The sequence below is a fragment of the Chrysochloris asiatica genome, unplaced genomic scaffold, assembly GCF_000296735.1.
Source record: "Chrysochloris asiatica unplaced genomic scaffold, ChrAsi1.0 scaffold00128, whole genome shotgun sequence".
Lineage (NCBI taxonomy): Eukaryota > Metazoa > Chordata > Mammalia > Afrosoricida > Chrysochloridae > Chrysochloris > Chrysochloris asiatica.
In genome coordinates, this window is record NW_006408646.1 from 5,017,146 (window position 1) to 5,034,328 (window position 17,183).

Sequence of the window (17,183 nt, forward strand, 5' to 3'; positions counted from 1 at the left end):
TCCATCAAAGTTGGGATAATTATTAAAGGGAAGGGCTAATAACAAGGTACAAAACAGTACATTCACCACTCATTTCTTTGTATTTTTTCTATTCCATTAACTTCAAGTTCAGAAGTCATTTGAATCTGATAGGGAGGAAAAAGTTATTTCAAATGTACCCATAGCATAGCTTGATTATTGGAACCAGGAGGAGTCAGAGGATGAACATATTTAAATTACATAGCTGCCTGTTTTGAAGGAGAAACCATTAACAGGTAACCAAGTCTTCCCTCTAGTCTGAAACTACAAAACTGATGCTCCAAAATGCCCTCGAACCACCGTGGGGCTATTAAAGCAAAGTTTTTGAAGTTCAAGTTTGGAGGAAGCTGCAGTTTTCTGTGGAGAAAGTCCACAGCTCAGTTGAGAAATTCAACCTGATAGCTCAGTGCAAATGCACAATGAGTATTTGCTGAAATTAATGAAGGGAATCTAAAAGATGATCCAGAGCTAGGGTACTAGCTGACACTGCTTCCTTGTTTTTAATTTTTTATTGAAATTCAGTTTACAGAGAAAATTGGCAATTCATACATATTTTGCTTCATGTCACTAATTGCAAACCCCACAATATAATAATAGCATTCATCCCACCTCCTCCCTGTGTTTCCATTCATCCTTCTGTCCTGCCTTCTGAACTTTGTTGTTGTTGTTAAGTGCCATCGAGTCGGGTCCGACCCATAGCGACCCTGTACAGGGTTTCCGAGGGTGTAAATCTTTACGGGAGTAGAAAGCCTCATCTTTCTCCCGCGGAGCGGCTGGTAGTTTCGAACCGCTGACCTTAAGGTTCGCAGCCCGATTCGTAACCACTACGCTACCAGAGCTCCTTACTTCTGAGTAAATGCTGCCTTTTGGATCTCAAATGCTTGACTGTTTCAAGGACCACCTACCACCCTGGTATTAGTGTTCACCTTAGGTTGTTGTTGTTAAATGCCGTCGAGTCAGTTCCAACTCATGGCCACACTGTATAGAGTTTCCAAGAAATAGCTGGTGGGTATGAACTGCCGACCTTGAGGTTCACAGTCCAGTGCCGATCCTACAGCGCCACACCAGGAGTCCATTCACCTTAAAGACCTGTCTATTGTTTGGCTGAAAATTGACCCAAGGAGGCTCTGCATCTTCCATCACCTTCAAACTCCAGAATAACTCCAAGGAGTCATGTAGTTCCTACTACAACGCTCTGTGTTTGTTTTTCTGAAGAAAACATCATATCGTATCTTAAAGGGCTTACCGAGATTGGAGAATCCATCCTGAAGGGCCCATAATCGAGCCCAAGGAGCAGGGACAGGATCCTCCGGTTCTTGGTCTTCAGGAATGGAGTAGAGTTCCTGAGTGGACACCGTGTCTACAGAGCTCAGCGTCCCAGAGCTGGAGTGAGAGGACTGGCTGGACGTGGGCACTGTGCTGGAGGAGGAGCTAGATGTGCTCTGGGACTGTGAGGAGCCGTGGGGTTGTGAGAAGAGGCTAGGGGACTGCAAGGAGACGCTGTAGGACTGTGAGGAGGAGCTGGTGGCAGGCTGAGAGGAGGAGGTGCCCTGAGACTGTGACGAGGTGCCTCCTTGGGACTGCTGACACTCCACATCTGCTTCACGAGACATCACGACCTCAAAAATTAAGTGTTCACCAATGAGACAGGTTTCAATGAACAAGGCTTAAAGGTCAACAGTGAAGGATAGGCAAATTACAATGTTTTTTGTTAAAAAAAACACTGATGACATACAGTCTGCAAAAATTAAAACTCTTATGTCTGCCTTTAGCATTGTGCTATTTCTTTTCTCTCTCTGAAACGGCTTTTTTATTAAACAGCAAAGCAGAACTGCAACACAACTTTTAAATGTTTGTCAATTAGGTCACAAAAAGGATGCAAAATGTCTACAGATTAGTATGCATTCATGCAAATAAATCATTTAACAAATCACACCTACACCAGTACAATCATAAGATTATTCTATGATTAAATGCAGCCTGAGTCCTGGTGTGGTGCTGTGGGTTAATGAACCAGATTGCAAAGCCATTTGAACTGCAAGGTTGGCGGTTCAAGCTCACAAGCCGCTCCTAGGAAACCCTATACAGGGTCACTATAGATCGGCACTGACTTGATGGCACTTAACAACAAGTCTAATAACCATCAACTATATTAATGGTCCTCTCTTCCTAATTTAAGTAATATTTTAACATTACTTATAATCGGGTCCCTTTTGAAATGTAATTTACATAAGAATTTTTTTATACTGTTTAGCAAAAGATTACCTAAAATTGTACAAAACAAATGAGACTTCAGACAATTCTAGGAGAAGTGGTGAAGTAAAAATAATAAAAAGAGTTTATCATTTAGTACATGTGAAAAACGTTTCCATCTTCTTCATGATTCTGATACTAATATACTCTGAGGAGTGTAAACCCTAAAGGGACCAAGCTCTTTGCAATTGGTCCCTTGTAAATGTTAGTCAGACTTGACCCACTTTCATACATGACCTAAGCTGTGAAGTTGACATAACAAATTTGGAATGAAAACACTTTAGAACTCAAAATCATAAAAAAACAAAAACAGAATTACTGGTCAGAAAGAGAATGGTGGATCCCTGAGGCCAGGGCCCTCGGTCAACCGTCAGGTCTAGAACTGAACTCACCCTCGTGGCTCAATATTCAGCCAAGTGGTAGATAGGTAGCTAGGGGGGATGACAACACTGGTAAGGTATGCACACCGTAGAATCATCCACTGCAGCATTTACCTAAGGATAAAATTCAGAAGGGTTGAAAAAGGAGGAGGTATGGAAATTAGAATCACAGATAGAAAGTGGGATAGGTGATGTTACCTTCAGGGGACAGTAATCATTGAGATGAGACAAAGTCTATGATTTGCTGAAAGTAAAACTGATGATCAGCTCTCTAAACCTTCACTCAATCTACAACCAAAAGTTAACCAACTCAACGGCACTAAACAACAAGCCGATCATTTTTGCATATTTTATTTGCAGTTCTTACTAAATAAATGACAGGACCTAGCTGAAAACATTATTCTGATTAAATTTCAACAATGTGTTCAAGTTAATTTCATAAATGATTATTCAAATTATTTTTACAAACATGTAACCACCTTATTATCTTTTTTTCTCCTAAGAAGAATGGAAATGGAAAGGAAGAAGCAAATAGAAAAGAGGTACAAGATGGTGGACGGGGTTCATGATTTCTGTACTCTTTCACAACATGGTATAGTTACTTCCCTTATGATATTTTACTATGTCTATAATAAAAGATGAAGACGGAGCCCTGGTAGCTTAAAGTCAGCCATTGAAATCTACCAATCATTCCACAGGAGAAAGTTGAGGCTTTCTGCTCCCGGAAAGATTTACAGCCTCGGAAACTCTACAGGCTGATAAGAGTCTTAACGTACTCAACGGCCCGCAACCATCACCATAAATCAAAGATAACATTGGTGGTGCTATAGGATACACACTGGACTGCTAACCACAAAATCAGCAGTTCAACTCACTAGTCACACGGAAGGAGAAAGATGAGGCTGTAAAAAACAGTGCTAAACCTAAAAAAGCTAATTTGATAAAATACTCATTTTCAAGTTTTCATGTATGTATGCAATTCTCATTAGAAAATCTCTCCAATACATTTGTACTTTCTCATATACTAACATAGTACACAAACTCATAAAATCTTCTGTTAGGCTCCTGGTGTTCTTAAACTTGCCTAGAGCTATCATTACCTTCACAAATATTCAATGATATCACAAGCAAAGATATTGTATTTTTTGGAATCCCTCCAAATTTTAAAAGAAAAAAAAAAAAAAGGATGCGGCAAGTCCATCACACCCAAAGGATACCAACCCCTTACTTTTTGTTTTTTGTGTATCACTTGTTTGAAAAATACTAAAAGCTAATATGAGGTTTTCTGTGTGGCACTATAGGATAAGCACTAGACTGCTCGCCACAAAGTCAGTGATTCAAACCCACCACTCTCCTCGGAAACCCTATGCAGGGTCACTATGACTCAGAATTAACTCAACAGCACATAGTGACAACAATATATTATTGTCCTGATGTGGCAAGTGTAGGATTAGCACTGAACTGCTATCCACAAGGTGGCAGTTCTAGAGGGCTGATATGAGTCAGAACTGACTTGACCACACTTAACAACATATATTGTCCAAGAACTTGGTTTTCTAATTTTAGCCTCATATTTTCTTCCTTAACTGCATCTACTCTTGCAGATTTTCAAGGGTGTTGGAATTGTAACATTTGCTTAACAAACCATGTTTTTAACGCCAATTCTACTTGATTTTCAGCATCAACTGCATCCAAGTCAGAATTCATCATCTTGGATATTAGATACAGAATCCTTAATGAATGGCCTGTCATTGGAGGTGCTAAGAGTGAGAGGGGCTAGAGGACCTAACTAGGGTCAGTGGGTGAAGAAACAGGGCACAAACAGGATTGCTCTGAACTGAATCAACCCTTTGTGATACTAAGTAACTATGTGCTCATCTTTTCATCATCCCAAAAGGTTTTCTAGCCTGGACAGAATCCTGCACCATTCTTTTGAGTCCATACAGAGGATTTCCCTTGCTTTAGAATTAACATGATGGGCAATTACACTAGGATAACAGAACCTCCTGTAAAATCATTACAGCTAGCAACGTCAATCTGATCTGATTTTTTTTTTTTTTAAATGGGTGAATTCCTTTCCTTCTCCCCACATTCAGGAGAGGGTCATTAAACAACAGTACTACATTTACACAGTTTTGAAAGGTCTTAATGAGCTTTTGATGTCAGAGCTGAGTGTGCTACTCTAGGAGCTAAAATGACTCAGCCAGGTTGGATCCAGAGGCATTTAGTCCCTGCCTTGATAACTAATGAAAGAGGTGGCAGCCCTTATTGCTAAAGAGGGACCACTCTGGTCTGAGCAATTGGGAGAAGGTATGGTTAGAGGGAGAGGCTTGGAGTCAGAGGCCTAAATCAAATCTTTGCATGACACTGAGTAGGTCCCAATCTCTCTGAGTCTCAGTTTCCCAAACCAAACCCACTGCCATCAAATCAATTCTGACTTACAGTAACCCTACAGGATAGACTAAGGAGCTCTGGTAGTGTAGTGGTTACCAATCGGGCTGTGAACAGCAAGGTCAGCAGTTCGAAATTACCAGCTGTTCCGTGGGAGAAAGATGAGGTGTTCTGTTCCCGTAAAGATTTACAGCCTTGGAAACCCTGTACAGGGTCGCTATGAGTTGGAACTGACTCCACAGCACCTAACACCCACAGGATTGACTAGAACTGCTCCCAGGGTTTCTGAGGCTGTACATGTTTACAACAGACTGCCTTATCTTTCTTCCTGGAGTGGTAGGCTGGTGGGTTCGAACTGCCTTCCTTTGGTTTAGCAGCCCAATGTCTCTTGAAAAAAGCAGATCATGAGGATTAAATGAAGGAATGCCTGTGATGCAAACCCCTCCCCCCACCTCTCAATAAAGATTGGTAATTGGAAGCTATTCTAATTATTAGAAAGTCATGCAGGGTGGGAAGTGAAAGGCCATATGACCAAAGCAAAACATTGTGCCTGAAAACACAAAGAACCCTACAGTTGGAAAAAGTCTCACAGGTGAAACATCGGCTTATTTCAATACAGAAACTGAGTCCCAAAGAGGTCTGATGCCCAGTGCCCATTCCTCGCCACCCAAAACCTCACACTTACTTATAGTCACTGGCTGGCTGGCGGGAAGCGGCCTCACTCAACATCTACTTAAGTCATTGAGTTTGTTGCTCCTATATTGCATAGCAGTTATAGCAGTGGGTTAGCCACAAGTAGGTTAGAGATTGAGCTTAAATTTGCTTTAGGCCTCTGACTTCAAATGATGACAATAATTATAAACAGCCTCAGTGGCGCTGTAGGGTAAGCGCTGGACTGCCAACCGCAAAATCATCTATTCAAACCCACCAGTTGCTCGAAACCCGATACAGGGTCGCTATAAATCGAAACCGATTGGAGGGCACTGAACAACAGAACTCTAATTTTTGAAGAGCACAGCTTTGTAACTTCTCATTTTGTTGGTCTGGGCCAGTATCAGCTTGTAAGTCACGAGGGAAAGTAAACTTTACCTCCATTTATCTACAAAGAAGGAAGAGAGTGCCCACGCACCCGCCACCCCCCTCTTAGGAGCTCAATTTCGACAAAACGGAAGTTCCAGAAACACTGCTCGCTAAAGACCCGGGGGACGGGATTCGAACCCCTACTTACCCAAGAAACATTCCCCACTTGACTCACCTTACTAACCCACCTGGAGCAGCACACTAGCCACAGCCGCAGCCGCAGCCAGTAGAGTGGCGCTAAACATGTAATACAAACTCCTCCCTCAGCCAATCATAACACTTCCCGATGCATTGGGCCAATGAGGAACAGCGGATGTGCCCGTGACGTATTGCCACAGTAACTGCTGGGAATTGTAGTTCAAGATGCAAAGCGGGACACAGGATCCAGGTTTCCCCCTGGTGATCCCGCCCCCTCGGTTCCTACAGCCAATCTGCAGCACTAGTGTAGTCGCACACTCACTACTCCTATTTCCACGGGTGACTGCGGCGAGATAGGCCAGATGTGGGGTAGGAGGGCCGAGGCTCTCCTCCGGGTGTGGGGGTTGTGGCCAACATGGGTCCCCGGGAGAAGACCAGTAGGCTGCAATGCTGCGTCGCAAGCCCGAAGTAACTCCCCTCGGTGTTGGAACTGCGGAGGAGATTCTGGGGGCCCGGTGCAGGGGGACGTGTTCTTCTGCCCTCAGTGCCGCGCGTTGCAGCCACCCGACCCCACTCGAGATTACTTCAGCATCATGGATTGGTACGGACGGCGGTTTCAGGAAACGAGCCGAGACTATGGAGACGTTAGGGACTGGTCTGCGAGAGCTGAGGGCTGACAGAGACTTGAAGAGACGAAAGCGGGACCAGACAGACGGATAGGGGCGGAGTCTCAGTGGGCTGGGGCGGGGCCTGGAGAAGGTAGGCTGGAAGGTCCTGTTGTTGTTAAGTGTTATCCTAGTCTGTTCGACCCATTGTTGTTGTTGAGTGCTATCGAGTCAGTTCCGACCCGTAGCGACCCTGTATAGTGTTTCCAGGGAGCAGCAATTTTGAACCTTGCAGTTCAAACCGACCTTATGGTTGAGTGCTTATCGTACAGCGCCACACCAGGACTCCAGAAGAGAAAATTGAGGGAAGAACTGATGAGAGATGAAGACCAGAGTGAAGGGAGACTTAAGAACAAAGGCTGAGAGAATGAAAAATTGAGGATAAGCACTGGACTACCAACCATAATGACTTTTGTTGTGGCGCTGCCGGTTAAAGCGGTAAACTGCGAAGTCGGTTTGGGCCTTAAAGGCTGCAGTTCCAACTCACCAGCTGCTCCTCGGAAACCCTGTACAGGACCCTCCTGTACAGGGTCTCTATAAGTCGGATACTGACTCGAAGACACTTAGCAACACCACCAACCAACCATTAAGTTTGGCGGTTCAAACCTACTAGCTGCTCCTTGGAAACTGTATTCTGGGTTGCTATAAGTCACAACGGATTGGAGGGCACTTAACAACAACAACCTAGAACAAACAGAAGACCTGGAAAACAGGGGCAGAAAAATTAAAGCTGGTTTGAAACTCTTAAGAAGGAGTACTGCGGTCCACTCCAAGATAAGGAAGTCAAAACAAAACAACCGTTGCAGTGGAGTGGATTCGAACTCACAGTGACTCTGTAGGGTAGAGTGAAATTGGCCCGTATGGTTTACAAGGCTGTAGTCAGTACTGAAGTAGACTACCACATCTTCTCCCCTTCCACCACCGTTCCCAGAGGGGCTGGTGGATTTGAACCTCTGAATTTTGGATTATCAGCTAAGTGCTTAACCACTGTACCACCTGAACTCCTTAAGAGAGTAAAAGCAGGAAAAAACTAATATTGTAGGCTGGGTCTAAAGGAAAAGAGGGAATTAGAAGTGGAAGGCCCCAGAAATGGGTGCGTTTCCCTTTTTCCTCTGAATTTGAGCTCAAAGAGGTGATGAAATATTGGAGGAGATGGACTGGTGAGATGGTAAGAACGAAAGGGGCTGGATTAAAGCAGGGGTGGGGAACAACTCACCTGTGGACTGTATAAATCATTTGGTCTGGCCCTGCCAAGGCAACTGCAGTTCCAACCTTCATGTTGTTAAGTGCTATCAAGTCAGTTCCGACTCATAGCAACCCTGTATAGGGTTTCTGAGGAGTGGTGAGGTATTGAACTTCCAGTTTTACAGTTTTAAACCCACCTTGTGATCCAGTGCATTATCCTGCAGCGCTACACTCAGATTTGTTGACTTAAGTGCTGTCAATTCCTACTCATAGCAACCCTATACACAGTTTCCAGGAGCAGCTGGTGGGTTTGAACTGCTGACCTTGTGGTTCACAGTTCAGTATGAGTTAATTAAATGTTTGACCAAATATAGCAGGCTAATTTTTAAGTTGATAATTTTGTATGGCCCGCAAATGATTTAAAAAATTTGGGCAGAAAAATCAGGGTCGCTATTACTAGAAACTTAGTGAAGGCACTTAACAACAACAACAACAACAAACCCCTGGATTCAAGGGAAATGGGAGAGCTGGAAGGAAGAAAGTTGGGGTAGAATTCAGCCTTGCCCCTTCCCTCGACTCTAGATTCTGCTCTCACTGAGAACTTACGGAGTCAATTGAGACTCACAGCAACCCTATGTAGGGTATCTGAGACTGTAAGTCTTTCTGGGAGCAGACAACTTCATCTTTCTCTGACAAAGTGACTATTGGGTTTGAACTGCCGGTCTTGCATTTAGCAGCCCAACAGTTACCTCACAATGCCACCAGGGCTGCGATGACACAACCTTTTAACCTCCTCAGCGGGCCAATCTTTTTCCACCTCATGGTCTTTGTATATGTAATTGCTCTTGCCTGATGGCTCTTTCTTCTCATCTTTGAATATTCACTCACAATTTTAGTCTCACCTCCAAAACCATCTCTTTGCCCATCCTAGTCATCACTTTCTTTGACCTCGTTCTGTTTTCGCTTGTAGTACCTACCACTATTTGATACCATCTCTGTTTATTGTGTCTTCCCCATGAGAGCAGGAATCAGGCCTAAAGTAGACAAGTCTTTAATTATGTGTTGCTTGAATTTCATCTCCTGCTTTTCTTTCAGCAATCGATCCTTCAGAGTTGACACCATGAAGCTCCAGCATCGGTACCAGCAACTACAGCGTCTTGTGCATCCTGATTTCTTCGGACAGAGGTCTCAGGTAACCTACTGGCCATGCCAATCATCCTAAACACACATGTGCACATTTGGTAGGTGGCAGTGGCCTTGTGGTTATACGATTATCAGGTGACAACCAGCTCCACCCTGTGGCAGCCTGACCCAGCCAGCCAGGCCTTGGAGTTGTCAAGCACACTCAGCTTTTATCTCACTTCCCAGCAGGCTAAAAAAACCAATCAGTTGAAAATTAAAAGATAGCTCATCCAACATCAGTTCAGCTTTGGCCACTTTCTCAGCCTTTTTAAAAGTACTGCTATTGGTAAAAACATAAAAACATTTACCACCGCCACAGTTCTTACATGTATAATTCAGGGATTTTGATTCCATTTTTTTATGTTGTATAACCACTGTAGCTATCCTACTCCAAAGCATTCCACCACCATTATTAACATAAGCTCAGTACCCCTAAGCAGTTACTCCCCTTTTCTACCACCCCAGTAACCACTAATAAGCTTTGGTTTCTGTATGTGTATTTCATATAAATGAGGTCATACAGTACAAGAGCTCCTCAAAAAGTTCTTGGAAGCTTTCCACTTTTTTTCTTGCCCATTGTCTTTGATGCCATTTTTCACAAACTTTTTGAAGCCCCTTCATTTTTGTCCTTTTGTGATTGATTAATTTCACTCAACTTAATGTTTTCAAGGTTCATCCATATTGTGGCCTGCATCAGGACTTCATGTCTCTTTATGGCTGAGTAAGCCACCAGCTTTTGATCAAGCAGTTACTGAATGTCAGATGGTTGATTTGGATGGTAATCAGTCGCTCTTCCTCTCTCACTAACAGACTGAAAAGGACTTCTCAGAGAAGCACTCGACCCTCGTGAATGATGCCTATAAGACCCTTTTGGCACCTCTAAGCAGGGGACTATACCTTGTAAGGTGATTTCCCAACTCTTGAGTGTACTACTGCCAGTGGCTTGTTACATTGTGGGAAGAAATGTTTGAGACCTGAGCTGTTCCCAAGATTTAGCCTCAAACCCATATATCATTTTCTCTTGAGTATTTTCTGCAAATGTTACTTTCCCCAGTTGCTTTTTTGAAAAAATCACATATAACTATCGAAGATTTGATATCAGCTTTTAGGAAAGGATAACTTTTGGGTTGTTTGGGGAGAAGTAATAGACTCCAGAACATTTTTAGAACAGAATAGAATCTTTACAAGCATTTAGTTTACCCTCCCTAGGCTCACAAAGCTCCAAATAGCTTAAGAGAAGGAGCCTGTCCTTTCTGTCGTCCCAGGTGTTCTGCATCCTGCCCTAACACCGTCACTGTTCGCACAACTCACATTTCCCCCGTGCGTGATACTATGTTCTAAGGAGAAATCAGGATTTATGGCATTCTTGCCATGTTTTCTTCAACCACACTTATTTTCATCTGCTCTTTACCTCAATAGCTAAAGCTCCGTGGAATAGAGATTTCCGAAGGGACAGATTATGAAATGGACAAGCAATTCCTCATGGAAATAATGGAAATCAATGAAAAACTCGCAGAAGCTCAGAGTGAAGCTGCCATGAATGAGATTGAATCCATTGTTGCAGGTAAAAGATAAAACAGTGCCCAAAACATTTTCTTGTTACCATGAGTATATGCTTAGGGTTCAGTGAAAGATGAATGTAGAGAGAAAATTCTTGGTCATCATGATGAATCAGGAATTTTTTTTTTTTTTACCATAAAGAAACCAATGTTTTCTGGAAGTTAAACTTGCGGCATCCATAACCCTTCTGGAAGTCAGCCTTAAATCAAGAATGTTAAGAATTCCAGCTGCTAACCATAAGGTTAAGGAGCTCTGGTAGCATAGTGGTTACGAATCGGGCTGCGAACCGCAAGGTCAGCAGTTCGAAACTACCAGCTGTTCCACGGGAGAAAGATGAGGCTTTCTACTCCTGTAAAGATTTACAACCTCGGAAACCCTGTACAGGGTCACTATGAGTTGGAACTGACTCCACGGCACATAACAACAACAACAAACAATTCCATGGAAGAAAGACTTGACAATCAGCTCCCATAAAGATTATAGTTTAGGAAACCCTATGGGCATTCTGCTCTGTCACTCGGGGTCGCTATGATTCAAGATGCATTCTCCCGCACCCAACAATAATAGCATTTTGTAGATTGCAGTGCTCTTTCCCACCCATGATTTCATTTTAGATACTGTTATCTGTGGTGAGCCTCAGCATTTCATGGAATTTCCCAAAGTCACACAGCAGATAGGTGTGGTGGTGGTTATGTGCCGTGGAGTCGGTTCCGACTCATAGCAATGCTGTACAGGGTTTCCGAGGCTGTAAATCTTTACGGGAGCAGAATGCCTCATCTTTCTCTTACGGAACAGCTGATAGTTGCGAGCTGCTGACCTTGAGGTTCGCAACCCAATTCATAACCGCTATGCTACCATTGTTGTTGTTGTTAAGTACTGTAGAGTCGGTTCCGACTCATAGTGACCCTGCACAGGGTTTCCGAGGCTGTAAATCTTTTCGGAAGTAGAAAGCCTCATCTTTCTCCCATGAAACGGCTGGTAGTTTCAAACTGCCGACCTTGAGGTTAGCAGCCTGAGAGGTAACCACTACGCTACCAGAGCTCCTTATGCTACCATTGTTGTTGTTGTGAAGTGCCGTCAAGTTGGTTCCGACCCATAGCGACCCTGTATAGGGTTTCCGAGAAGCAACTGGTGAGCTTAAACTGCCAACCTTGCAGTTCAAACGGCTTTGCAGTCTGGCTCATTGACCCACAGCTCCATTAGCAGAGAGAAAATTGAGAAATTGATCTCCAGACCTCATACCAAAAAGCCTCCAGGCTCTTCCCACTGCATGCACTTAGATAGTTTCATACATGGTTACATTGTGCCAACTATGTATCAAGCACTATGATGGATGTTGAGATAGAGCAGCAAACAAGAAGGACAAGGCCTGTGCCTTCTTGGAGTTAACTATTCCAGCTCATCATGTCCAAACTGGAATTCATGTCCAAACGGGCTTCCCCACGACGAAAAAGAAAAGCCACCTGTTCCTCTTCCAGTGCTCTGTCTCTCCACAATATCACTGTCCCAATTCTAAACTCTTTTGGTGGCATCCTTTCCAACCTCATTTTCCCTTACCATCCATCTTCAAGGGCTTACAGAGCTGACTTTTTAAATGTCTCCAATGTTTGAGCTGCAAGGTCGGTGGTTCAAGTTCACTAGCTGCTCCTCAGAAACCCTATTCAGGGTCGCTACGGGTTGGACTCGACTCCACAGCACTTAACAACAATAATGTATCTACCCATCTATTTTCACTGCCACTCTCCTGTTCCAGCCTACCATTCTTTCTTACCTGGATACCTACAGTACTCTAGACTGCTCTGTCTGAACCTTCTAGCTCCATCTGTTAAATTCCTACGCTGTCACTTGTGTGATCTTTGTGAACTCCATGGAAGAAAGATGTGGCATCCAAGCACTTAACCACTGGCACCATCAGGGCTCCTTCCTTCAGAGATAATGAATTTAAAAGTGCTTCTAAACAGGCCGTGTAGATAGATGGATACTGTTCACCTCCAGAAAACACACTTGTTGTGAAAGTCTTGATTTGTGAATGAGGAAAGAACAGAAACAAGAGGTAGCTGCTACTTGACTTTGTTGAGCAGCTTCTCTTTGAAGGCGTAATATGATAGAGTGGAATGAACATGCATCATCTTGCCCGGGCACTGTCTAGTTTTCACATGGCTGCCTAACATGCTCAGGAGTATATTACTGAGAGGCCATCTGGATGGTTTCTTCCTCTTCTCCCTGCAATCTGAAAGCCAGACAGTTTGGTGGAGAGAATCAGGATATTTCTTTGACTTTCTCTTCTTTCTACTTCCTTCTTCCTTCTCCTTCCTTCTTTCCTTCACTTTTCCTTCTTTCTTATTCTTCTTCTTCCCAGTGATTTTATAGTCATTTTATGAGCTTTGGCAATTGTCCCAAAGAGGCTTGCTGGCATAGTGGGTTAAGCATTGGACTGCTAACTGCAAGGTCAGCAGTTTAAACCTACAAGCCTGTCCACAGAAGAAAAATGAGGCTGACTGGTCCCATAAAGATTGACAGTTTTGGAAACCCAAAGGAGCAGTTCTACCATGCCAAACAGGATCACTGAGTCGGAAACAACTAGACAAACAACTAGCCATCAGAGAGGTTAGTGATTTCCCCTGAGCCCTTTGGGAAGATAGAAAAGGATGGTGTGAGTAGGGTCAGGCAGTGCTGCACTAAACAGAAGCTGCTATCCCGGGACACCTTGAAATAAGCATTGTGCACCCTTACCCTTGGATCCAAGCTTTCTGTTCAAGCCAGTGTGCTTAAAAAGTGTTGTCTTTGTATCATGAGCCTGTTTAAATAGAAAAATTAATGATTTTCTCTTTCAGTCAAACAGAAAGAATGCATTGACAACGCAAGCAGAGCCTTTGAACAAGGTACTGTCTTTGCTTCTTGACTTTCTTAGGAATGGAATGAAATCAAAAGCAATGAATAGCACCGTCTACCCAGTCTAGGATTGGTACATGGGAGGTGTGAAATATATATGACTCTACAGTTCTGCTTTCAAGGATTCACAGTCTTTCTGGGAAAGCAAGCTAGATGCCAAAACTAGAGAAATGCTAACTAAGCATTACATATGAGAAAATACTGCATTACTCTTTGGCAAGTAGGAGATAAGTTATGTGGACTGAAGCCAACAGATACAGGGCCCTGAGGACAAAGCTGAAGAGTCAACATTTAGCAAGGCCTATAAGCTGCTTCTACAAAGAAGAAAAGAGCTTGTAGATGCTGAGGCAGATGCTTGAGTTGTTCGTTGCCATTGGTTTGGCACTGACTCATTGGTATACTTAAGAAGGGTCCATTCTTGTGACCTTCTAACCAAGAGAGCTCATCTTCCAGCATTGTATTGGACAATATTCTGTTAATGATTCCTAGGATTTTCGCTAGCTAATTTTTGGAAGCTCACCAGTCTGTCTTGTCGGGAAGCGCCATGAAAACGTTTCCCCCAAGGGTGACCCTGCTAGTATTTGAAATAATAGTGGCATAGCTTCTAGCATCATAAGCAACACGGAAACCCCTAGTACAGCAACTGACCGGCGGGTGGGGGATGCCTTAAAACAAGTGTGAAAATTTCATTGTGGACCCTACTGTCTCTGGCTTCCTTCATAGGATTCCTTCATAAGATGACTTCTGGGCCCTCTTTAGCCTATTGCCTTTTTAAGAAGGCCTTTCACCATCTCTAGACTTAACTCTAGACTCCTGGGAGAGAGGATTTGATTGGCCCAACTTGAACCACTCTAGTCCAGTCAGCTCAGGCTGAGGGAGTATTATCCAATGTACTGCCCACTTTGCAGGGACTATAGGAGTCAATTCTGAGAAGTGGGCAGAAGCAGATTTTCTAAAAAGTGGAGGCAAATATAGATTAACAGCAGAAAAGATAGGAGGCTGACTCTGCCTGAAATACTGCTGGAGAACATCATCAGGATGTGGTCCAGCAGGGCCCAGCCCCACATTATGTTACACCTTTCTATGTGTATACTTTCGTATGTTTAACTGGAAGGAGCACTGGTGACACAGTGGCTGAACGCTCAGCTGACCACTAACTAAAAGGTCAGAGGTTCCAATCCATTAGCCGCTCTTCAGAAGAACGATGTGGCAGTCCGCTTCCATAATGATTAACCAAAAAAGTCAAACCCACTGCCATTGAGTCGATTCCAACTCATAGCAACCCTCTAGAACAATGTAGAACTGACCTATAGGGTTTCCAAGACTGGAAATCTTTACAGAAGCAGACTGCCTCATCTCTCTCCCATACTGCAGCTGGTGGGTTTGAACCCCCCAACCTTGCAGTTAGCAACCCAAAGCTTCCATAAAGATGTGGCAGTGGTGATCATGTGCCATGGAGTTGGTTCCAACTCAGAGCGACCCTGTATAGGGTTTCCAAAGCTGTAAATCTTTACAGGAACAGAAAGCCTCATTTTTCTCCTGCAGAACCGCTGGTAGTTTTGAACTACTGCTCTTGAGGTTACAGCCCAACTCATAACCACTCTACTACCAGAGCTCCTTCCATAAAGATGTACAGCCTCAGAAGTCCTATGGGGTAGTTCTACTCTGTCCCATAGGATCTCTCTGAGTTGGAATCAACTTATTGACAGTGGGATTTAATTATGAAATATAATACAAAAGAAGAATATTGTTTTGTTAAGCACCATCAAGTTGGTTTTGACCCATAGTGACCTTGTATAAGTTTTCTGAGGAAGAGTTGGTGAGTTTGAACTGCCGACCTTGCAGTTCAAACAACCTTGCAGCCCAGTGCTTATCCTACAGCGCCACACTGGGACTCAAAAGAATAAGTAATGTAGAAGTACAGTTGAAAGGATAATAATGGAACAAATAAATGCCCATGTCCCCACCCCCAGGCTTAGGAAACAACACCACCACCTCTTCCAAGCCCTAATAGGGCCTTTGCTATTGCATCCCCACTTTCCCTGGTGACCTCTCTCCTGACTTTATGTTCCTTATTTCCTTTCTTGACAGTTTTAACCATATCTGTGTGACTATCCAGACTCCTGGTGTGGCACTGTAGAATCAGCACTGGACTGTGAACCACAGGGTCGGCAGTTCAAACCTACTAGTGGCTTCTCAGAAACCCTATACAGGGTCACTATGAGTCGGAACCGACTTGATGGCACTTAACAAAAACATAACAATATCCAAGCCAAGCCCACTGCTATCAAGTCAAGTGTGATTCATAGTGACCCTGTGGACAAAGTATAACTGCTCCAGAGGGTTTCCAAGTCCATAAATCCTAGTGGAAGCAGACTGCCACATCTTTCTCCCATGGAGCAGCTGGTAAATTTGAACTGCCAACCTTGAGGTTAGCAGCCAAGTACTTAACCATTGCACTCCTATGTGAATACAACAGTATATCACTTAGGGGTTTTTCCTTGAACTTTTGTAAATGGAATCAAAACTTCTATGTATTTCTCTGTAACTTGCTTTTCAACTTAATGTATACTCGGCATCATCCGGTGACATAGGTAGTGGTAACATCTTAATTTTTCCCTCATGACATCTTGTTATATCGAGCTAAGGCGAGGTGCCTCAACTTCAGCACAGCTTGCCTTTTGGACCAGACACGTTCACTGTGAGGGGGGCTATCCTGTGCAAAGCATTGTGTTTAGCAGCCTTTCCCCCACTGGATGTCAGTATCACCACACCCCTTCCCTCATGACCACCAAAAATGACCTCAGATGTTGCCAGACACGTACACACACCCCACTGAAAACCACCAGTCTAACGACATCTTTCCCAGAGACTAAGCCCAAGAACGCAGCCTGTGTCTGAACACCTAACAGAAGAAGTGCCCTCTGCATCCACCATCGAGTAGATGTGAAATTTAAAATACAGCCCCTTTCTTACTTGGGGTTGACCTGAAGAGAATCAGACTGATTTGAACTCTGAATTCTGTGAAGTCTGTTCTTACCTCCTTTGGTTAATCCCATGGTCCCTTCAGTAACCCAAAGGACCTCCTTCACTATTGCTCAGACTTACTGAGTGATGAAAGGGCCTTCCAGAGCTGGATGCGTTTGTCAACGTGGTTGGTTTGCTTCTTCCTTGTAATGAAGCCTGATTTCATTCTCTCTCTTTATTTCAGATGACTTTGAAAAAGCCAAGGGAATTTTAACAAAAATGAGATACTTTTCGAATATAGAAGAAAAGGTCAAGTTAAAGAAGATTCCATTATAATTGTTGCCTCATTTAGAAGTTAAAAATAATAATAATAAAGTTCCTACATATTTCTTACCTGGTTACTGGTAATTAAGACTGTTATTGCTGTTAAGTGCCGTCAAATTGGTTCCGACTCATAGTGAACCTGTATAGC

The 17,183-nt window shown here is 43.5% G+C and overlaps 2 protein-coding genes across 3 annotated transcripts in view; one reads left to right on the forward strand and one right to left on the reverse strand.

Annotated features, from left to right (window-relative positions):
• The window catches only part of CHEK2 (checkpoint kinase 2), a 93,774-nt gene extending 92,143 nt beyond the window's left edge, over positions 1 to 1,631 (reverse strand). For both annotated transcript variants that reach the window (XM_006869195.1, XM_006869196.1), the window contains exons 1-2: positions 1,582 to 1,631; positions 1,265 to 1,497 (exon numbers count right to left, since the gene is read on the reverse strand). In XM_006869195.1, the coding sequence (XP_006869257.1) occupies positions 1,265 to 1,497; positions 1,582 to 1,631 (283 nt within the window). The remainder of the gene's footprint in view (positions 1 to 1,264; positions 1,498 to 1,581) is intronic.
• A 4,991-nt stretch (positions 1,632 to 6,622) lies between these two features.
• Positions 6,623 to 17,047, forward strand: HSCB (HscB mitochondrial iron-sulfur cluster co-chaperone). Its single transcript, XM_006869197.1, has 6 exons — positions 6,623 to 6,861; positions 9,206 to 9,302; positions 10,103 to 10,192; positions 10,712 to 10,856; positions 13,687 to 13,734; positions 16,956 to 17,047. Exons 1-6 carry the CDS (start codon positions 6,623 to 6,625, stop codon positions 17,045 to 17,047), a joined length of 711 nt encoding a protein of 236 aa, XP_006869259.1.
• The last annotated feature ends 136 nt before the right edge of the window (positions 17,048 to 17,183 follow it).